Consider the following 22,116-nt stretch of genomic DNA (forward strand, 5'->3'; position numbering starts at 1 on the left):
AGCTCAGGCCCTTGTTCAGGAACACCAGTGTGGGTCCCCTGTACTCTGACTGCAGACTGACTTTGCTCAGGTGAGACTTAGAGTCACTGGTGCTCCCAGGCCCAAGCAGTGTAGGTGCTTCCTTCCTGCCCCCCTGTCCTTCCTGTCCTCCTCAGAGATGGCCTCAGGAGGCATCAGCTCCAGCACCAAGGCCTCCCTTAACCCTTCCACTTCCCCCTCCTGACCTGTCTCAAATTCTGTCCATCAGCATCACTGACCCTCGTCCCCTCCCTCCCTTCTCCCTTTTACAAGAAGGGCATTTCCTCTAGATGGTGGATTCTGTTGCCAGGATGGATCTTGTGACAGACACACTTTCTACGTTTGCTGTAATCCCCAACTCCAGTTCTCCACCTGTCCCACCTTGGGACCTGCCTGTCCCAAAGCCATGAGGTGGCATGTTTCATCTTTAAAATTCAGGATCCATTTTCACACCTGCCAACTCTGTCGCAGTGGCCAGCTGTTCAGAAGCCAGTGCCCTCGGAGAACCTGTATCTGACCTCTCACGCTTCTGCGGGCCTTCTCATTGCCTCTATCATTTTCCCTTCTTGGTGGCGGTATTCCTGGCCCCTTTCCTGAAAAGGCTCTCATTCCTCTTCCTCTCCATTCTCCCCCAGGTCTGAAAAGAATGGCTCAGCCACAGGAGTGCACACCGTCTGCACCTACCATCCTGACCCCTTGGAACCCAAGCTGGACAGAGAGCAGCTGTACTGGGAGCTGAGCCTGCTCACCCAAGGGGTCACTCAGCTGGGCAGCTATACCCTGGACCAGAACAGTCTCTACGTCAACGGTGAGCAGGGCCATCTTGCTCTGCTGCATGGTGAAGCCCACACAGCATCCCCTTCCAAGCCTCCTCAGTCCTCCTCCCCTCCCAGCACCTCCTCAAGGTCACTCTCTCTGGCTCTCTGCAGGTTACACCCACCGGACTGTCATGACCACCACCAGTGGTGAGTAGTCAGTGGTCCTCGGAAGTCCCACAGCCAGGGAAGGAAGCAACAGGCCCTGACCACATCGCCAGCGGTCCAGGAAGGAAGAAGTTGGGGTCACAGGCTGGGAAGTCCTTGCAATCATACTATCACCACCGTGTCGTTGGACACTTCTGGCCATATTTCCTTGGAAATAGAGAGAATGCCACTGATTGATAATTGGGTGGAGAGATGAAAGTAATAAACGAACAATTCAATAGAATTACCAGAAATAAAATATTAGATGTTCAACTGTCTCCTTGAAGCTTTGGAGGTTCCACATCTTCCCCTCCCTAACTGTAGGATTCGATGACTGAATGTGATCCACAATGGTGGCACAGGGCTTGGACCCAAAGGACACTAATCCATTGCTGTAGTCTCCAGTGAGATCCTCCCTGATCTCAGACTGTGACCACAGACCCTGCCTGCCTGCCCGCAAAATCCACCCATACCTGACTCAAAGGTCCTCTCCTCTCCCTCCCCTGATGCAGCCTCAGGACCTCCCCTGGAGCCCTTCACCCTCAACTTCACCATCACCAACCTGCGCTATGAGGACGACATGCAGGCCCCAGGGTCCTTGACCTTCAACACCACTCAGAAGGTCCTACAGAACCTGGTGAGCACAGTGCCTGTCCCACTCTGGTCCTGCCCACTGGAGCCAGCCTATGTCCCACCCTCGGATGCACCTGTATCCTCCAGGATACCCTCACCCACCAATGATGCCATTGCCCACCTCTCAGCTGACCCACTCCCCCCTCTCTCTCCTCCACAGCTCAGACCCTTGTTCACAAACACCAGTGTGGGTCCCCTGTACTCTAGCTGCAGACTGACTTTGCTCAGGTGAGACTTAGAGTCATTGGTGCTCCCAGCCCAAGCAGTGTGGATGCTTCCTTCCTGCCCCCCTGTCCTTCCTGTCCTCCTCAGAGATGGCCTGAGGAGGCACCAGCTCCAGCACCAAGGCCTCCCTTAACCCTTCCACTTCCCCCTCCAGACCTGTCTCAAACTCTGTCCATCAGCATCACTGACCCTCATCCGTCCCTCCCTTCTCCCTTTTACAAGAAGAGCATTTCCTTTAGATGATGGATTCTCTTACCAGGATGTACCTTGTGACAGACACACTTTCTACATTTGCCTAAATCTCCAACTCCAGTTCTCCACCTGTTCCACCTGGGACCCACCTGTCCCCAAGCCATGAGGTTGGATTTTTATTCTCCACCTTCAGGAACATTTTCCCATCAGCCAACTCCTCTCCCAGGGGGAGGCCATCCAGAAGTCAGTGCACAAGATTACCCGGCTGGCTTCCCACACTTCCAGGGCCTCCTCATTTTCTCTGTCACTTTTCTGCCCTAATCAGAGGTATCTCTGGACCTTTCTCTGAAAATGCACTCATGCCCCCTGCTCTCCCCAGGTCTGAGAAGGATGGGTCAGCCACCAGGGTGGACGCTGTCTGCACCTACCGTCCTGACCCCGTGGGCCCCAAGCTGGACAGAGAGAAGCTGTACTGGGAGCTGAGCCCACTGACCCATGGCATCACCCAGCTGGGCCCCTACGCCCTGGACCAGAACAGTCTCTATGTCAATGGTGAGCAGGGGCCACCCGTGCTGTGCTGTAGGGTAGAGCCCGCGTCCTCCACGTCTGGGCAGGCTTTGTCCTTACCCACTCACACTTTCATATTCATTCTCCCCTGCGCCTCTCTCCCCCTCTCCTGCTGCAGGTTACACCCACCAGGCCACAGCAACTACTCCCACTGGTGAGTCCACAGTGACCCTGTCATGGTCCCTTGACCTCCAGGGGGCAAGCAGCAGACCCCTGCCCACATCTCCAGCTGTCAGGGAGGGTAGGATCCGGGTCACAGGCTGAAAGCCAGTGGGATAGGTCTCAGCTCTGATCACCTTGTGTTGTTGTCTGGACACACACCAAATTAATAAATGTCGTTTGAGTGGAAAAACACAAAAAAAGTAGGTTGAAAAATACATTAAAAATAGAGGTGTGGGATAAACTATTTCATCAGAGCTTAGTAGCTTCCAGATCCTTCCCTTCTTGCTTGCAGCATGTGACAGTCAAGGCTTGGTTTAAACATTAGGCAACAAGGACCCTCAGCCATTCCTACATCCTCAAGCAGTGTGCTCCTTGGTGTAAGGACTATGGCCAGACCCTGCCTGCCCACATTGTCCACCCCAGACCTGACTCAGGGGACCTCTCCTCTCCCTCCCCTGATGCAGCCTCAGGACCTCCCCTGGAGTCCTTCACCCTCAACTTCACCATCACCAACCTGCGCTACAAGGACGACATGCAGCCCCCAGGGTCCTTGACTTTCAACACCACTCAGAGGGTCCTACAGCACCAGGTGAGCACAGTGCCTGTCCCACTCTTGTCCTGCCCACTGGAGCCAGCCTGCCTGTGTCCCACCCTCTGATGCACCTGTATCCTCCAGGCCACCTCTCAGCTGACCCACTCCCCACCTCTGTCTCCTCCACAGCTCGGACCCTTGTTCAAGAACACCAGTGTGGGTCCCCTGTACTCTGGCTGCAGACTGACTTTGCTCAGGTGAGACTTAGAGTCACTGGTGCTCCCAGGCCCAAGCAATGAGCACCAACGTGCTTCCTTCCTGCCCCCCTGTCCTTCCTGTCCTCCACAGAGATGGTCTCAGGAGGTGTCAGCTCCTGTTGGGTTCCTTGCAACAAAAACACTCAGGGTCACTCCAGGGGAAATGGCTGTGTGAAATAAACACACAAGAGACAAGATGCCGTTTTCTTTGGGAGTCCTGTGACCCCCTCCTCTGACTTTCAGGGTCCCCAGAAAGAGAGAGTAAGCTCCTGCTTAATATTTTATTGAGGTAAAGCCACTCAAATGAAGCTGGGGTCAGTATTCAGGGGGCTGAGTCTAGTTTCCTGATGTCTGCAGTCAGCAGGTTGACTGACATCTAGGAAGGCCACACCCAAAGGCAGAACAAGAGAAGGGACACACAAAGGGCATTTCCAAGGAACATTCTATTCCAAACAGGGAAATGGGGTAACATCACAAAGGAACAGGTAGCTCAATCCATGGGCAACACACCTACGTCTGAAGACAATTTTGCTACTTGGAGGATCAGGCCAGTCAATAAACAGGTCACTATGAAAGTGACCCACAGAGCGTCTTCTGATCATGGAAAGGAAATGCCAGTCACTCAGCGAGACCTCCTGTTAGTAGGCTCCAACAGGCTCTAGCCACAAGGCCTCCTTTAACCCTTCCACTCTCTCCTCCTGACCTGTCTCAAATTCTGTCCATCAGCATCACTGACCCTCGTCTCCCGCCTCCCTTCTCCCAAGAAGGGCATTTCCTCTAGATGATGGATTCTCTTGCCAGGATGAGTATACTTTCTACGTTTGCATAAATCCCCAACTCCAGTTCTCCACCTGTCCCACCCGGAACTCACCTATCCCCAAGCCATGAGATTGGATTCTTATTCTCCACCTTCAGGAACATTTTCCCATCAGCTGACTCCTCTCGCAGGTGGAGGCCGTCCAGAAGTCAGTGCACAAGATGACCAGGCTGGCTTCCCACACTTCCAGGGCTGCCTCATTTTCTCTGTCAGTTTTCTGCCCTACTCAGAGGTATCTCTGGACCTTTCTCTGAAAATGCACTCATCCCCCCTGCTCTCCCCAGGTCTGAGAAGGATGGATCAGCCACCAGGGTGGACGCTGTCTGCACCTACCATCCTGACCCCGTGGGCCCTAGGCTGGACAGAGAGAAGCTGTACTGGGAGCTGAGCCCACTGACCCACGGCATCACCCAGCTGGGCCCCTACGCCCTGGACCAGAACAGTCTCTATGTCAATGGTGAGCAGGGGCCACCCATGCTGTGCTCTAGGGTAGAGCCCACGTCCTCCACGTCTGGGCAGGCTTTGTCCTTACCCCCTCACACTTTCATATTCATTCTCCCTCGCGCCTCTCTCCCCTTCTCCTGCTGCAGGTTACACCCACCAGGCCACAGCAACTACTCCCAGTGGTGAGTTCACAGTGACCCTGTCATGGTCCCTTGACCTCCATGGGGCAAGCAGCAGACCCCTGCCCACATCTCCAGCTGTCAGGGAGGGTAGGATCTGGTTCTCAGGCTGGAAACCAGTGGGATAGGTCTCAGCTCTGATCACCTTGTGTTGTTGCCTAGACAGACACAAGGTCATTAAATGTCATTTGGGTGAAAAAACAGACAAAAGTAGGTTGAAAAATACATGAGTTGTGTGATAAATTATTTCATCAAAGATTTGTAGTTTCTGATCCTTCCCTCCTTGCTTGTAGCATTTGACAATCAAGGCTTGGTTTAGACATTAGGCACAAAGGATCCTCAGCCATTGCAAATTTCTCAAGCACTGTGCTTCTTGGTGTAAGGACTATTGGCAGACCCTGCCTGCACACTTTGTCCACCCCAGACCTCACTCAAGAGACCTTTCCTCTCCCTCCCCTGATGCAGCCTCAGGACCTCCCCTGGAGTCCTTCACCCTCAACTTCACCATCACCAACCTGCGCTACGAGGACAACATGCAGCCTCCAGGGTCCTTGACCTTCAACACCACAGAGAAGACTCTGCAGCACCTGGTGAGCACAGTGCCTGTCCCACTCTGGTGCTGCCCACTGGAGCCAGCCTCCCTGTGTCCTACCCTCTGATGCACGTGTGTCCTCCAGGATCCCCACACCCACACAATGATGCCATTGCCCACCTCTCAGCTGACCCACTCCCCCCTCTCTCTCCTCCACAGCTCGGACCCTTGTTCAAGAACACCAGTGTGGGTCCCTTCTACTCTGGCTGCAGACTGACTTTGCTCAGGTGAGACTTAGAGTCACTGGTGCTCCCAGGCCCAAGCAGTGTGGGTGCTTCCTTCCTGCCCCCCGTCCTTCCTGTCCTCCTCAGAGATGGTCTCAGGGGGCAACAGCTCCAGCAACAAGGCCTCCCTTAGCCCTTCCACTTCCCCCTCCTGACCTGTCTCTAATTCTGTCCATCAGCATCACTGACCCTCGTCCCCTCCCTCCCTTCTCCCTTTTACAAGATGGGCATATCCTTTAGATGATGGATTCTCTTACCAGGATGTATATACTTTCTACGTTTGCTTTAATCCCCAACTCCAGTTTTCCACCTGTCCCACCTGGGACTCACCTGTCCCCAAGCCATGAGGTTGCCTTTTTATTCTCCACCTTCAGGGACTTTTTCCTTTCAACCGACTCCTCTCCCAGGGGGAGGCCGTCCAGAAGTCACTGTACAGGATGACCAGGCTGGCTTCCCACCTTTCCAGGACCTCCTCATTTTCTCTGTCACTTTTCTGCCCTAATCAGAGGTATCTCTGGACCTGTCTTTGAAAATGCACTCATGCCCCCTGCTCTCCCCAGGTCTGAGAAGGATGGGTCAGCCACCAGGGTGGACGCTGTCTGCACCTACCATCCTGACCCCGTGGGCCCCAAGCTGGACAGAGAGAAGCTGTACTGGGAGCTGAGCCCACTGACCCATGGCATCACCCAGCTGGGCCCCTACGCCCTGGACCAGAACAGTCTCTATGTCAATGGTGAGCAGGGGCCACCCTTGCTGTGCTCTAGGGTAGAGCCCACGTCCTCCACGTCTGGGCAGGCTTTGTCCTTACCCCCTCACACTTTCATATTTATTATCCCTCGCGCCTCTCTCCCCTTCTCCTGCTGCAGGTTACACCCACCAGGCCACAGCAACTACTCCCAGTGGTGAGTCCACAGTGACCCTGTCATGGTCCCTTGACGACAAGGGCATTTAGCAGACCCTGCCCACATCTCCAGCTGTCAGGGAGGGTAGGATCCAGGTCACAGGCTGGAAAGCCAGTGGGATAGGTCTCAGCTCTGATCACCTTGTGTTGTTGCCTAGACACACACCAAGGACATTAAACGTTGTTTGGGTGTAAAAAAAGACAAAAGTACTACAAAAATTAATAAAAAATAGAGGTGTGTGATAAACTATTTCATCAGAGCTTTGTAGCTTGCAGACCCTTCCCTCCTTGCTTGTAGCATGTGAGAATCAAGGCTTCATTTAGACATTAGGCACAAAGGATCCTCAGCCATTGCAAACTTCTCAACTTGTGTGCTCCTTGGTGTAAAGACTATGGCCACAGACCCTGCCTGCCCATATTGTCCACCCCAGACCTGACTCAGGGGACCTCTCCTCTCCCTTCCCTGATGCAGTCTCAGGACCTCCCCTGGAGTCCTTCACCCTCAACTTCACCATCACCAACCTGCGCTACGAGGACGACATGCAGCCCCCAGGGTCCTTGACCTTCAACACCACTCAGAGGGTCCTGCAGCACCTGGTGAGCACAGTGCCTGTCCCACTCTGGTCCTGCCCACTGGAGCCAGCCTGCCTCTGTCCCACCCTCTAATGCACCTGTATCCTCCAGGATCCCCTCACCCACCAATGATGCCATTGCCCACCTCTCAGCTGACTCACTCCCCCTCTCTCTCCTCCACAGCTCGGACCCTTGTTCAAGAACACCAGTGTGGGTCCCCTGTACTCTGGATGCAGACTGACTTTGCTCAGGTGAGACTTGGGATCACTGGTGCTCCCAGGCCCAAGCAGTGTGGGTGCTTCCTTCCTGCCCTTCTGTCCTTCTGTCCTCTGCAAAAATGGTCTCAGGAGGCATCAGCTCCTGTTGCGTTCCTTGCATTAAAAAAACTCAGGGTCACTCCAGGGAAATGGCTACATGAAATAAACACACAAGAGACAGAGATACCTTTTTCTTTGGGGGTCCTGTGAGAGCTCTTCTGACCTTAAGGGTCCCCAGAATGAGAGAGAGTAAGCTCCTGCTTAATCCTTTTATTGAGGTAAAGCCATTCAAATGATGCAAGGGGTCAACATTCGGGTAGCTGTGCCTAGCTTCGTGATGTCTGCTATCAGCAGGTTGACTGACATCTAGGAAGGCCACACCCAAAGGCAGAACAAGAGAAGGGGTCACACAAAGGGCATTTCCAAGGAACTTTCTATTCCAAACAGGGCAAAGGGGTAACATCACAAAGGAACAGGTGAGCGTAGCTCAATCCATGGGCAACACACCTACGTCTGAAGACAATTTTGCTATTTTGAGGATCGGGGCAGTCAATATCCAGGTCACTACAAAAGTGACCTACAAAGCCTCTTCTGATAATGGGAAGGAAATGACAGCCACTCAGCGAGACCTCCTGTTAGTAGGCTCTAACAGGCTCTAGCCACAAGGCCTCCTTTAACCCTTCCACTCTCTCCTCCTGACCTGTCTCAAATTCTGTCCATCAGCATCACTGACCCTCGTCCCCTCCCTCCCTTCTCCCTTTTAAATTTCCTCTAGATGATGGATTCTGTTGCCAGGATGTATCTGTGACAAACACACTTTCTCCATTTGCCTAAATCCCCAACTCCATGTCTCCACCTGTCCCACCTGGAACCCTCCTGTCCCCAAACCATGAGGTTGCAATTTCATTCTCCACCTTCAGGAACATTATCCGGTCAGACATCTCCTCTTCCAGGGGGAGGCCATCCAGAAGTCAGTGCACAGGATGACCAGGCTGGCTTCCCACCCTTGCAGGGCCTCCTCATTTTCTCTGTCACTTTTCTCCTGAGAGGTATATCTGGACCTTTCTCTGAAAATGCACTCATCCCCCCTGCTCTCCCCAGGTCTGAGAAGGTTGGGTCAGCCACCAGGGTGGACGCTGTCTGCACCTACCATCCTGACCCCGTGGACCCCAAGCTGGACAGAGAGAAGCTGTACTGGGAATTGATCCCACTGACCCACGGCATCACCCAGCTGGGCCCCTACGCCCTGGACCAGAACAGTCTCTATGTCAATGGTGAGCAGGGGCCACCCTTGCTGTGCTCTAGGGTAGAGCCCACATCCTCCATGTCTGGGCGGACTTCGTCCATACCCACTCACACGTTCATATTCATTCTCCCTCGCGCCTCTCTCCCCCTCTCCTGCTGCAGGTTACACCCACCAGGCCACAGCAACTACTCCCACTGGTGAGTCCACAGTGACTTTGTCATGGTCCCTTGACCTCCTTGGGGCAAGCAGCAGACCCCTGCCCACATCTCCAGCTGTCAGGGAGGATAGGATCCAAGTCACAGGCTGGAAAGTCAGTGGGATAGGTCTCAGCTCTGATCACCTTGTATTGATGCCTGGACACACACCAAGGTCATTAAATGTCGTTTGGGTGGAAAAACAGACAAAAGTAGGTTCGAAAATTCATAAAAAATAGAGATGTGTAATAAATTCTTTCAACAGAGCATTGTAGCTTGCAGAACCTTCCCTTCTTACTTGCAGCATGTAACAATCAAGGCTTGGTTTAGGCATTAGGCACCAACGACCCTCAGCCATTCCTACATCCTCAACCGATGTGCTCCTTGGTGTGAGGCCCATGGCCACAGACCCTGCCTGCCCACATTGTCCACCCCAGACTGACTCAGGGGACCTCTCCTCTCCCTCCCCTAATTCAGCCTCAGGACCTCCCCTGGAGTCCTTCACCCTCAACTTCACCATCACCAAACTGCGCTACGAGGACAACATGCAGCCCCCAGGGTCCTTGACCTTCAACACCACTCAGAAGGTCCTACAGAACCTGGTGAGCACAATGCCTGTCCCACTCTTGTCCTGCCCACTGGAGCCAGCCTGCCTGTGTCCCACCCTCTGATGCACCTGTATCCTCCAGGATCCCCTCTCCCACCAATGATGCCATTGCCCATCTCTCAGCTAACCCAGTCGCCCCTCTCTCTCCTCCACAGCTCAAGCCCTTGTTCAAGAACACCAGTGTGGGTCCCTTCTACTCTGGCTGCAGACTGACTTTGCTCAGGTGAGACTTAGAGTCACTGGTGCTCCCAGGGCCACGGAGTGTGAGTGCTTCCTTCCTGCCCCCCTGTCCTTCCTGTTATCCACAGAGATGGCCTCAGGAGGCATCACCTCCAGCACCAAGGCCTCCCTTAACCCTTCCACTTCCCCCTCCTGACCTGTCTCAAATTCTGTCCATCAGCATCACTGACCCTCGTCCCCTCCCTCCCTTCTCCCTTTTACAAGAAGGGCACTTCTTTAGATGATGGATTCTCTTACCAGGATGGATCTTGTGACAGACACACTTTCTACATTTGCCTTAATCCACAACTCCAGTTCTTCACCTGTCCCACCTGGGACCCACCTGTCCCCAAGCGATAAGGTTGCATTTTTATTCTAAAAAATCAGGAACAGTTTCCCTTCAGCCAACTCCTCTCCCAGGGGGAGGCCATCCAGAAGTCAGTGCACAAAATGATCAGTCTAGCTCTCATCCTTCCAGGGCCTCCTCATTTTCTCTGTCACTTTTCTGCCCTAATCAGAGGTATCTCTGGACCTTTCTCTGAAAATGCACTCATGCCCCCTGCTCTCCCCAGGTCTGAGAAGGATGGGTCAGCCACCAGGGTGGACGCTATCTGCACCTACCATCCTGACCCCGTGGGCCCCAAGCTGGACAGAGAGAAGCTGTACTGGGAGCTGAGCCCACTGACCCATGGCATCACCAAGCTGGGCCCCTATGCCCTGGACCAAAACAGTCTCTATGTCAGTGGTGAGCAGGGGCCACCCATGCTGTGCTCTAGGGTAGAGCCCACGTCCTCCACGTCTGGGCTGGCTTTGTCCTTACCCACTCACACGTTCATATTCATTCTCCCCTGCGCCTCTCTCCCCCTCTCCTGCTGCAGGTTACACCCACCAGGCCACAGCAACGAGTCCCACTGGTGAGTCCACAGTGACCCTGTCATGGTCCCTTGACCTCCAGGGGACCCCTGCCCACATCTCCAGCTGTCAGGGAGGGTAGGATCCGGGTCACAGGCTGGAAAGCCAGTGGGATAGATCTCAGCTGTGATCACCTTGTGTTGTTGCCTGGACACACACCAAGGTCATTAAATGTCGTTTGGCTGGAAAACAGACAAAGGTAGGTTCAAAAATTCATAAAAAAATAGAAGTGTGTAATAACTTCTTTCATCAGAGATTTGTAGCTTCCAGATCCTTCCCTCCTGCTTGTAGCATGTGACAATCAAGGCTTGGTTTAGGCATTAGGCACCAAGGACCCTCAGCCATTGCAAACTTCTCAAGCAATGTGCTCCATGGTGTAAGGACTATGGCCACAGACCCTGCCTGCCCACTTTGTTCACTGCAGACTTTACTCAGAGTATCTCTCCTCTCCCTCCCCTGATGCAGTCTCAGGACCTCCCCTGGAGTCCTTCACCCTCAACTTCACCGTCACCAACCTGCGCTACGAGGACGACATGCAGCCCCCAGGGTCCTTGACCTTCAACACCACTCAGAAGGTCCTTCAGCACCTGGTGAGCACAGTGCCTGTCCCACTCTGGTCCTGCCCACTGGAGCCAGCCTATGTCCCACCCTCGGATGCACCTGTATCCTCCAGGATACCTTCACCCACCAATGATGCCATTGCCCACCTCTCAGCTGACCCACTCCCCCCTCTCTCTCCTCCACAGCTCGGACCCTTGTTCACAAACACCAGTGCGGGTCCCCTGTACTCTGGCTGCAGACTGACTTTGCTCAGGTGAGACTTAGAGTCATTGGTGCTCCCAGCCCAAGCAGTGTGGATGCTTCCTTCCTGCCCCCCTGTCCTTCCTGTCCTCCTCAGAGATGGCCTGAGGAGGCACCAGCTCCAGCACCAAGGCCTCCCTTAACCCTTCCACTTCCCCCTCCAGACCTGTCTCAAACTCTGTCCATCAGCATCACTGACCCTCATCCGTCCCTCCCTTCTCCCTTTTACAAGAAGAGCATTTCCTTTAGATGATGGATTCTCTTACCAGGATGTACCTTGTGACAGACACACTTTCTACATTTGCCTAAATCTCCAACTCCAGTTCCCCACCTGTCCCACCTGGGACCCACCTGTCCCCAAGCCATGAGGTTGGATTTTTATTCTCCACCTTCAGGAACATTTTCCCATCAGCCAACTCCTCTCCCAGGGGGAGGCCGTCCAGAAGTCAGTGCACAAGATGACCAGGCTGGCTTCCCACACTTCCAGGGCCTCCTCATTTTCTCTGTCACTTTTCTGCCCTAATCAGAGGTATCTCTGGACCTTTCTCTGAAAATGCACTCATGCCCCCTGCTCTCCCCAGGTCTGAGAAGGATGGGTCAGCCACCAGGGTGGACGCTGTCTGCACCTACCGTCCTGACCCAGTCGGCCCCAAGCTGGACAGAGAGAAGCTGTACTGGGAGCTGAGCCCACTGACCCACGGCATCACCCAGCTGGGCCCCTACGCCCTGGACCAGAACAGTCTCTATGTCAATGGTGAGCAGTGGCCACCCATGCTGTGCTCTAGGGTAGAGCCCACGTCCTCCACGTCTGGGCTGGCTTTGTCCTTACCCACTCACACGTTCATATTCATTCTCCCCTGCGCCTCTCTCCCCCTCTCCTGCTGCAGGTTACACCCACCAGGCCACAGCAACTACTCCCACTGGTGAGTCCACAGTGACCCTTTCATGTTCCCTTGACCTCCAGGGGGCAAGCAGCAGACCCCTGCCCACATCTCCAGCTGTCAGGGAGGGTAGGATCCGGGTCACAGGCTGAAAGCCAGTGGGATAGGTCTCAGCTCTGATCACCTTGTGTTGTTGTCTGGACACACACCAAATTAATAAATGTCATTTGAGTGGAAAAACACAAAAAAAGTAGGTTGAAAAATACATGAAAAATAGAGGTGTGGGATAAACTATTTCATCAGAGCTTAGTAGCTTCCAGATCCTTCCCTTCTTGCTTGCAGCATGTGACAGTCAAGGCTTGGTTTAGACATTAGGCAACAAGGACCCTCAGCCATTCCTACATCCTCAAGCAGTGTGCTCCTTGGTGTAAGGACTATGGCCAGACCCTGCCTGCCCACATTGTCCACCCCAGACCTGACTTAGGGGACCTCTCCTCTCGCTCCCCTGATGCAGCCTCAGGACCTCCCCTGGAGTCCTTCACCCTCAACTTCACCATCACCAACCTGCGCTACAAGGACGACATGCAGCCCCCAGGGTCCTTGACTTTCAACACCACTCAGAGGGTCCTACAGCACCAGGTGAGCACAGTGCCTGTCCCACTCTTGTCCTGCCCACTGGAGCCAGCCTGCCTGTGTCCCACCCTCTGATGCACCTGTATCCTCCAGGCCACCTCTCAGCTGACCCACTCCCCACCTCTGTCTCCTCCACAGCTCGGACCCTTGTTCAAGAACACCAGTGTGGGTCCCCTGTACTCTGGCTGCAGACTGACTTTGCTCAGGTGAGACTTAGAGTCACTGGTGCTCCCAGGCCCAAGCAATGAGCACCAATGTGCTTCCTTCCTGCCCCCCTGTCCTTCCTGTCCTCCACAGAGATGGTCTCAGGAGGTGTCAGCTCCTGTTGGGTTCCTTGCAACAAAAACACTCAGGGTCACTCCAGGGGAAATGGCTGTGTGAAATAAACACACAAGAGACAAGATGCCGTTTTCTTTGGGAGTCCTGTGACCCCCTCCTCTGACTTTCAGGGTCCCCAGAAAGAGAGAGTAAGCTCCTGCTTAATATTTTATTGAGGTAAAGCCACTCAAATTAAGCTGGGGTCAGTATTCAGGGGGCGGAGTCTAGTTTCCTGATGTCTGCAGTCAGCAGGTTGACTGACATCTAGGAAGGCCACACCCAAAGGCAGAACAAGAGAAGGGACACACAAAGGGCATTTCCAAGGAACATTCTATTCCAAACAGGGAAATGGGGTAACATCACAAAGGAACAGGTAGCTCAATCCATGGGCAACACACCTACATCTGAAGACAATTTTGCTACTTGGAGGATCAGGCCAGTCAATAAACAGATCACTATGAAAGTGACCCACAGAGCGTCTTCTGATCATGGAAAGGAAATGCCAGTCACTCAGCGAGACCTCCTGTTAGTAGGCTCCAACAGGCTCTAGCCACAAGGCCTCCTTTAACCCTTCCACTCTCTCCTCCTGACCTGTCTCAAATTCTGTCCATCAGCATCACTGACCCTCGTCTCCCGCCTCCCTTCTCCCAAGAAGGGCATTTCCTCTAGATGATGGATTCTCTTGCCAGGATGAGTATACTTTCTACGTTTGCATAAATCCCCAACTCTAGTTCTCCACCTGTCCCACCCAGAACTCACCTATCCCCAAGCCATGAGATTGGATTCTTATTCTCCACCTTCAGGAACATTTTCCCGTCAGCCGACTCCTCTCCCAGGGGGAGGCCGTCCAGAAGTCAGTGCACAAGATGACCAGGCTGGCTTCCCACACTTCCAGGGCTGCCTCATTTTCTCTGTCAGTTTTCTGCCCTACTCAGAGGTATCTCTGGACCTTTCTCTGAAAATGCACTCATCCCCCCTGCTCTCCCCAGGTCTGAGAAGGATGGATCAGCCACCAGGGTGGACGCTGTCTGCACCTACCATCCTGACCCCGTGGGCCCTAGGCTGGACAGAGAGAAGCTGTACTGGGAGCTGAGCCCACTGACCCACGGCATCACCCAGCTGGGCCCCTACACCCTGGACCAGAACAGTCTCTATGTCAATGGTGAGCAGGGGCCACCCATGCTGTGCTGTAGGGTAGAGCCCACGTCCTCCACGTCTGGGCAGGCTTTGTCCTTACCCCCTCACACTTTCATATTCATTCTGCCTCGCGCCTCTCTCCCCCTCTCCTGCTGCAGGTTACACCCACCAGGCCACAGCAACTACTCCCACTGGTGAGTCCACAGTGACCCTGTCATGGTCCCTTGACCTCCAGGGGGCAAGCAGCAGACCCCTGCCCACATCTCCAGCTGTCATGGAGGGTAGGATCTGGTTCTCAGGCTGGAAACCAGTGGGATAGGTCTCAGCTCTGATCACCTTGTGTTGTTGCCTAGATAGACACAAGGTCATTAAATGTCGTTTGGGTGAAAAAACAGACAAAAGTAGGTTGAAAAATACATGAAAAATAGAGTTGTGTGATAAACTATTTCATCAAAGATTTGTAGTTTCTGATCCTTCCCTCCGTGCTTGTAGCATGTGACAATCAAGGCTTGGTTTAGACATTAGGCACAAAGGATCCTCAGCCATTGCAAATTTCTCAAGCACTGTGCTTCTTGGTGTAAGGACTATTGGCAGACCCTGCCTGCACACTTTGTCCACCCCAGACCTGACTCAGGAGACCTTTCCTCTCCCTCCCCTGATGCAGCCTCAGGACCTCCCCTGGAGTCCTTCACCCTCAACTTCACCATCATAAACCTGCGCTTCGAGGACGACATGCAGCCTCCAGGGTCCTTGACCTTCAACACCACAGAGAAGACTCTGCAGCACCTGGTGAGCACAGTGCCTGTCCCACTCTGGCCTGCCCACTGGAGCCAGCCTGCCTGTGTCCCACCCTCTAATGCACCTGTATCCTCCAGGATCCCCACACCCACCAATGATGCCATTGCCCACCTCTCAGCTGACCCACTCTCCCTCTCTCTCCTCCACAGCTCAGGCCCTTGTTCAAGAACACCAGTGTGGGTCCCTTCTACTCTGGCTGCAGACTGACTTTGCTCAGGTGAGACTTAGAGTCACTGGTGCTCCCAGGCCCAAGCAGTGTGGGTGCTTCCTTCCTGCCCCCCGTCCTTCCTGTCCTCCACAGAGATGGTCTCAGGGGGCAACAGCTCCAGCAACAAGGCCTCCCTTAACCCTTCCACTTCCCCCTCCAGACCTGTCTCTAATTCTGTCCATCAGTGTAACTGACCCTTGTCCCCTCCCTCCCTTCTCCCTTTTACAAGAAGGGCTTTTCCTTTAGATGATGGATTCTCTTACCAGGATGTATATACTTTCTACGTTTGCTTTAATCCCCAACTCCAGTTTTCCGCCTGTCACCTGGGACTCACCTGTCCCCAAGCCATGAGGTTGCCTTTTTATTCTCCACCTTCAGGGACTTTTTCCTTTCAACCGACTCCTCTCCCAGGGGGAGGCCGACCAGAAGTCACTGCACAAGATGACCAGGCTGGCTTCCCACCTTTCCAGGGCCTCCTCATTTTCTCTGTCACTTTTCTGCCCTAATCAGAGGTATCTCTGGACCTGTCTTTGAAAATGCACTCATGCCCCGTGCTCTCCCCAGGTCTGAGAAGGATGGGTCAGCCACCAGGGTGGACGCTGTCTGCACCTACCATCCTGACCCTGTGGGCCCCAAGCTGGACAGAGAGAAGCTGTACTGGGAGCTGAGCCCATTGACCCACGGCATCACCCAGCTGGGCCCCTACGCCCTGGACCAGAACAGTCTCTATGTCAATGGTGAGCAGGGGCCACCCATGCTGTGCTCTAGGGCAGAGCCCACATCCTCCACGTCTGGGCAGGCTTTGTCCTTACCCACTCACACGTTCATATTCATTCTCCCTCGCGCCTCTCTCCCCCTCTCCTGCTGCAGGTTACACCCACCAGGCCACAGCAACTACTCCCAGTGGTGAGTCCACAGTGACCCTGTCATGGTCCCTTGACGACAAGGGCATTTAGCAGACCCTGCCCACATCTCCAGCTGTCAGGGAGGGTAGGATCCAGGTCACAGGCTGGAAAGCCAGTGGGATAGGTCTCAGCTCTGATCACCTTGTGTTGTTGCCTGGACACACACCAAGGACATTAAACGTTGTTTGGGTGTAAAAAAAGACAAAAGTACTACAAAAATTAATAAAAAATAGAGGTGTGTGATAAACTATTTCATCAGAGCTTTGTAGCTTGCAGACCCTTCCCTCCTTGCTTGTAGCATGTGAGAATCAAGGCTTCGTTTAGACATTAGGCACCAAGGATCCTCAGCCATTGCAAACTTCTCAACTTGTGTGCTCCTTGGTGTAAAGACTATGGCCACAGACCCTGCCTGCCCATATTGTCCACCCCAGACCTGACTCAGGGGACCTCTCCTCTCCCTTCCCTGATGCAGTCTCAGGACCTCCCCTGGAGTCCTTCACCCTCAACTTCACCATCACCAACCTGCGCTACGAGGACGACATGCAGCCCCCAGGGTCCTTGACTTTCAACACCACTCAGAGGGTCCTGCAGCACCTGGTGAGCACAGTGCCTGTCCCACTCTAGTCCTGCCCACTGGAGCCAGCCTGCCTGTGTCCCACCCTCTGATGCACGTGTATCCTCCAGGATCCCCTCTCCCACCAATGATGCCATTGCCCACCTCTCAGCTAACCCAGTCGCCCCTCTCTCTCCTTCACAGCTCAAGCCCTTGTTCAAGAACACCAGTGTGGGTCCCCTGTACTCTGGCTGCAGACTGACTTTGCTCAGGTGAGACTTAGAGTCACTGGTGCTCCCAGGGCCACGGAGTGTGAGTGCTTCCTTCCTGCCCCCCTGTCCTTCCTGTCCTCCTCAGAGATGGCCTCAGGAGGCATCACCTCCAGCACCAAGGCCTCCCTTAACCCTTCCACTTCCCCCTCCTGACCTGTCTCAAATTCTGTCCATCAGCATGACTGACCCTCGTCCCCTCCCTCCCTTCTCCCTTTTACAAGAAGGGCATTTCTTTAGATGATGGATTCTCTTACCAGGATGGATCTTGTGACAGACACACTTTCTACATTTGCCTTAATTCACAACTCCAGTTCTTCACCTGTCCCACCTGGGACCCACCTGTCCCCAAGCGATAAGGTTGAATTTTTATTCTAAAAAATCAGGAACAGTTTCCCTTCAGCCAACTCCTCTCCCAGGGGGAGGCCGTCCAGAAGTCAGTGCACAAAATGATCAGTCTAGCTCTCATCCTTCCAGGGCCTCCTCATTTTCTCTGTCACTTTTCTGTCCTAATCAGAGGTATCTCTGGACCTTTCTCTGAAAATGCACTCATCCCCCCTGCTCTCCCCAGGTCTGAGAAGGATGGATCAGCCACCAGGGTGGACGCTGTCTGCAGCTACCATCCTGACCCCGTGGGCCCCAAGCTGGACAGAGAGAAGCTGTACTGGGAGCTGAGCCCACTGACCCACGCTATCACCCAGCTGGGCCCCTACGCCCTGGACCAGAACAGTCTCTATGTCAATGGTGAGCAGGGGCCACCCATGCTGTGCTCTAGGGTAGAGCCCACATCCTCCACGTCTGGGCGGGCTTCGTCCTTACCCACTCACACGTTCATATTCATTCTCCCCTGCACCTCTCTCCCCCTCTCCTGCTGCAGGTTACTCCCACCAGGCCACAGCAACTACTCCCACTGGTGAGTCCACAGTGACCCTGTCATGGTCCCTTGACCTCCAGGGGGCAAGCAGCAGACCCCTGCCCACATCTCCAGCTGTCAGGGAGAGTAGGATCCGGATCTCAGTCTGGAAAGCCAGTGGGATAGGTCTCAGCTCTGATGACCTTGTGTTGTTGCCTGGACACACACCAAGGTCATTAAATGTTGTTTCGGTGCAAAACCATACAAAAGTAGGTTCAAACATTCATAAAATAGATGTGTGTAATAAATTCTTTCATAAGAGCATTGTAGCTTGCAGACCATTCCCTCCTTGCTTGTAGCATGTGACAGTCAAGGCTTGGTTTACACATTAGGCACCAAGGACCCTCAGCCATTGCAAACTTCTCAAGCAATGTGCTCCTTGGTGTAAGGACTATGGCCACTTTGTCCACCCCAGACCTGACTCAAAGGTCCTCTCCTCTTTCTCCCATGATGCAGTCTCAGGACCTCCCCTGGAGTCCTTCACCCTCAACTTCACCATCACCAACCTGTGCTACGAGGACGACATGCAGCCCCCAGGGTCCTTGACCTTCAACACCACTCAGAGGGTCCTGCAGCACCTGGTGAGCATAGTGCCTGTCCCACTCGGGTCCTGCCCACTGGAGCCAGCCTGCCTGTGTCCCACCCTCTGATGCACCTGTATCCTCCAGGATCCCCACACCCACACAATGATGCCATTGCCCACCTCTCAGCTGACCCACTCCCCCCTCTGTCTCCTCCACAGCTCGGACCCTTGTTCAAGAACACCAGTGTGGGTCCCCTGTACTCTGGCTGCAGACTGACTTTGCTCAGGTGAGACTTCGAGTCACTGGTGCTCCCAGGCCCAAGCAGTGTGAGTGCTTCCTTCCTGCCCTCCTGTCCTTCCGTCCTCCACAGAGATGGTCAGGAGGTATCAGCTCCAGCACCAAGGCCTCCCTTAACCCTTCAACACCACTCAGAAGGTCTGAGCTGTCTCAAATTCTGCACATCAGCATCACTGACCCTCATCCCCTCCCTCCCTTCTCCCCTTTACAAGAAGGGCTTTTCCTATAGATGATGGATTTTGTTGCCAGGATGTATCTTGTGGCAGACACACTTTCTACATTTGCCTTAATGCACAACCCCAGTTCTCCCACTGTCCCACTGGGACTCACCTGTCCCCAAGCCATGAGGTTGCATTTTTATTTTCAAACATCAAGAACATTTTCCCTTCAGCCAACTCCTCTCCCAGGGGGAGGCCGTCCAGAAGTCACTGCACAGGATGACCAGGCTGGCTTCCCACCCTTCCAGGGCCTCCTCATTTTCTCTGTCACTTTTCTGCCCTAATCAGAGGTATCTCTGGACCTTTCTCTGAAAATGCACTCATCCCCCCTGCTCTCCCCAGGTCTGAGAAGGATGGGTCAGCCACCAGGGTGGACGCTATCTGCACCTACCATCCTGACCCCGTGGGCCCCAAGCTGGACAGAGAGAAGCTGTACTGGGAGCTGAGCCCACTGACCCATGGCATCACCCAGCTGGGCCCCTACGCCCTGGACCAAAACAGTCTCTATGTCAGTGGTGAGCAGTGGCCACCCATGCTGTGCTCTAGGGTAGAGCCCACGTCCTCCACGTCTGGGCAGGCTTCGTCCTTACCCACTCACACGTTCATATTCATTCTTCCCCGCGCCTCTCTCCCCCTCTCCTGCTGCAGGTTACACCCACCAGGCCACAGCAACTACTCCCAGTGGTGAGTCCACAGTGACCCTGTCATGGTCCCTTGACCTCCAGGGGACCCCTGCCCACATCTTCAGCTATCAGGGAGGATAGGATCCAGGTCACAGGCTGGAAAGCCAGTGGGATAGGTCTCATCTGTGATTACCTTGTGTTGTTGCCTGGACACACACCAAGGTCATTAAATGTCATTTGGCTGGAAAACAGACAAAGGTAGGTTCAAAAATTCATAAAAAATAGAGGTGTGTAATAACTTCTTTCATCAGAGATTTGTAGCTTCCAGATCCTTCCCTCCTGCTTGTAGCATATGACAATCAAGGCTTGGTTTAGGCATTAGGCACCAAGGACCCTCAGCCATTGCAAACTTCTCAAGCAATGTGCTTCTTGGTGTAAGGACTATGGCCACAGACCCTGCCTGCCCACTTTGTTCACTGCAGACTTTACTCAGAGTATCTCTCCTCTCCCTCCCCTGATGCAGTCTCAGGACCTCCCCTGGAGTCCTTCACCCTCAACTTCACCATCACCAACCTGCGCTATGAGGACGACATGCAGCCCCCAGGGTCCTTGACCTTCAACACCACCCAGAGAGTCCTGCAGCACCTGGTGAGCACAGTGCCTGTCCCACTCTGGTCCTGCCCACTGGAGCCAGCCTGCCTGTGTCCCACCCTCTAATGCACCTGTATCCTCCAGGATCCCCTCACCCACCAATGATGCCATTGCCCACCTCTCAGCTGACCCACTCCCCCTCTCTCTCCTCCACAGCTCGGACCCTTGTTCAAGAACACCAGTGTGGGTCCCCTGTACTCTGGCTGCAGACTGACTTTGCTCAGGTGAGTGCTTCCAGTACCAGTCTATGACTTCCTCAACTGCTCCCCAGCTCAGGAGTTTGGTCACTTCCTTCCTTCACTCCTCTGGCTGTCTTCAGTAGAGGTGGAATTCAGGAGGTGTTGGCTGTAGCACCAGGAGTGTCCTAAAACTACAACTTCGCTCCTCAACTCCCCACCCCACCCCTAGATTTTGTAGGATCCATCAACCATACTGGATCTCCCACGTGATGGTCGTCATTCTAAAATCTCACTCTACTCCCTTTCCCAATGAGGCCATTTTCTCTGAGTGTCAATTTCTCTCAGCACGAACTTGTATTCTCCGCCTGTTTTAATCAGCAGCTGCACCTCTTCTCTGGTCCCCAGCGTCTGACTCCTGCCCACATGCCATGGGATGCAGGCTCAAAGTCTCGCCATTTAATAAAGACTCCTGAGTCCATGACTCTGCCCTCAGTGTCCCTCACAGGATCTTAGTCTGGCCTCTCACTTCTCTGCCACACTTGTCTTTGCCTCTGGCTGCCTCCTGACCTGCTCCCCCAAAACTCAGGACCCCTTCCTGGGCTCTCGACTTACAGCTGTCTCTCTTACTTGCTCTTCCCAGGCCAGAGAAGGATGGGGCTGCCACCAGAGTGGATGCTGCTTGTACCCACCGCCCAGGCCCCACAAGTGTTGGGCTGGACAGAAAGCAGTTGTACGAGGAACTGAGCCAGCTCACCCAGGGCATCTCCCAGCTGGGGACCTACACCCTGGATAAGGACAGTCTCTATGTTGATGGTGAGGGGCTGCCATCTCTCACAGCAGTTCCGTGAGTTCTGCACAGTCTTTCTCTCTTCTCTGATGCCCTTCCCTCTAACTCTTTCTCCTTCTACCTGTACAGGCTATACCCGCCAGGCCTCGACCACTACCTCCAGCAGTGAGTATTCTGGGTCTCTCTCAGCTCTCACTCTTGTAACCTTCTGCCTGGTCCAAGCCCTTCAAGGCCAGGGCTCCTTGCCTCCACTCCCAATCCCAGCCCCGTCCAACCCAGTATGTACAGGGAGCTGTACCTGCTAGTTCCCAGACCCCGGCATCTCCTCCCGGGCATCTCCTGGATGGTGGAGGCCCCAGCCCAGCACTTGGGGTATGTTCCCCCAACTTCTGCAGTTAGAGGACCCACTCCCTGGTAAAGGGCCGTGCTGGGATGCAGCTGTCCTTCCCTGCTGCGGCAGATCCTTAGTTAGCTTCCATCCAGGACTGTACTTGAAGTAAAGCCTCGGCCGCTCTGGGGTTAGGAGTGAACTTTGACCCTTTCCAGGTGAGGGCTCTGTCTTCATTTTGTGAATCATAGTAGTCCAGATCCCTGGGTTCCACCCTGCCCCCCAAACTGGGAGCTCCTCAACCAGCCGGCCCTCCCTGATTACCCACTCTTTGGATGGGGAAGAGTCCAGAGGAGATGCATAGGAATGGGGACTGAATC

At 54.1% G+C, this 22,116-nt stretch overlaps 1 protein-coding gene across 1 annotated transcript in view; it reads left to right on the forward strand.

Moving 5' to 3' along the window:
* Muc16 (mucin 16, cell surface associated) overlaps nt 1-22,116 on the forward strand; it is a 71,994-nt gene that overhangs the window by 33,306 nt on the left and 16,572 nt on the right. Inside the window, exons 28-74 of the mRNA XM_071604489.1 lie at nt 3-70; nt 654-826; nt 948-964; nt 1,465-1,617; nt 1,774-1,841; nt 2,410-2,582; nt 2,716-2,751; nt 3,224-3,348; nt 3,481-3,548; nt 4,650-4,822; nt 4,956-5,010; nt 5,425-5,578; nt 5,740-5,807; nt 6,365-6,537; nt 6,671-6,725; nt 7,137-7,302; nt 7,462-7,529; nt 8,637-8,809; nt 8,943-8,989; nt 9,413-9,577; nt 9,738-9,805; nt 10,374-10,546; nt 10,680-10,791; nt 11,138-11,303; nt 11,460-11,527; nt 12,096-12,268; nt 12,402-12,441; nt 12,869-13,034; nt 13,167-13,234; nt 14,336-14,508; nt 14,642-14,696; nt 15,107-15,272; nt 15,431-15,498; nt 16,054-16,226; nt 16,360-16,414; nt 16,826-16,991; nt 17,152-17,219; nt 17,788-17,960; nt 18,094-18,148; nt 18,545-18,710; nt 18,872-18,939; nt 19,511-19,683; nt 19,817-19,852; nt 20,315-20,439; nt 20,599-20,666; nt 21,262-21,434; nt 21,538-21,573. Coding sequence (XP_071460590.1) covers nt 3-70; nt 654-826; nt 948-964; nt 1,465-1,617; nt 1,774-1,841; nt 2,410-2,582; nt 2,716-2,751; nt 3,224-3,348; nt 3,481-3,548; nt 4,650-4,822; nt 4,956-5,010; nt 5,425-5,578; nt 5,740-5,807; nt 6,365-6,537; nt 6,671-6,725; nt 7,137-7,302; nt 7,462-7,529; nt 8,637-8,809; nt 8,943-8,989; nt 9,413-9,577; nt 9,738-9,805; nt 10,374-10,546; nt 10,680-10,791; nt 11,138-11,303; nt 11,460-11,527; nt 12,096-12,268; nt 12,402-12,441; nt 12,869-13,034; nt 13,167-13,234; nt 14,336-14,508; nt 14,642-14,696; nt 15,107-15,272; nt 15,431-15,498; nt 16,054-16,226; nt 16,360-16,414; nt 16,826-16,991; nt 17,152-17,219; nt 17,788-17,960; nt 18,094-18,148; nt 18,545-18,710; nt 18,872-18,939; nt 19,511-19,683; nt 19,817-19,852; nt 20,315-20,439; nt 20,599-20,666; nt 21,262-21,434; nt 21,538-21,573 — 5,209 coding nt within the window. The remainder of the gene's footprint in view (nt 1-2; nt 71-653; nt 827-947; nt 965-1,464; nt 1,618-1,773; nt 1,842-2,409; nt 2,583-2,715; nt 2,752-3,223; nt 3,349-3,480; nt 3,549-4,649; nt 4,823-4,955; nt 5,011-5,424; nt 5,579-5,739; nt 5,808-6,364; nt 6,538-6,670; nt 6,726-7,136; nt 7,303-7,461; nt 7,530-8,636; nt 8,810-8,942; nt 8,990-9,412; nt 9,578-9,737; nt 9,806-10,373; nt 10,547-10,679; nt 10,792-11,137; nt 11,304-11,459; nt 11,528-12,095; nt 12,269-12,401; nt 12,442-12,868; nt 13,035-13,166; nt 13,235-14,335; nt 14,509-14,641; nt 14,697-15,106; nt 15,273-15,430; nt 15,499-16,053; nt 16,227-16,359; nt 16,415-16,825; nt 16,992-17,151; nt 17,220-17,787; nt 17,961-18,093; nt 18,149-18,544; nt 18,711-18,871; nt 18,940-19,510; nt 19,684-19,816; nt 19,853-20,314; nt 20,440-20,598; nt 20,667-21,261; nt 21,435-21,537; nt 21,574-22,116) is intronic.

Source organism: Marmota flaviventris, chromosome 1, assembly GCF_047511675.1.
Source record: "Marmota flaviventris isolate mMarFla1 chromosome 1, mMarFla1.hap1, whole genome shotgun sequence".
Classification (NCBI taxonomy): domain Eukaryota; kingdom Metazoa; phylum Chordata; class Mammalia; order Rodentia; family Sciuridae; genus Marmota; species Marmota flaviventris.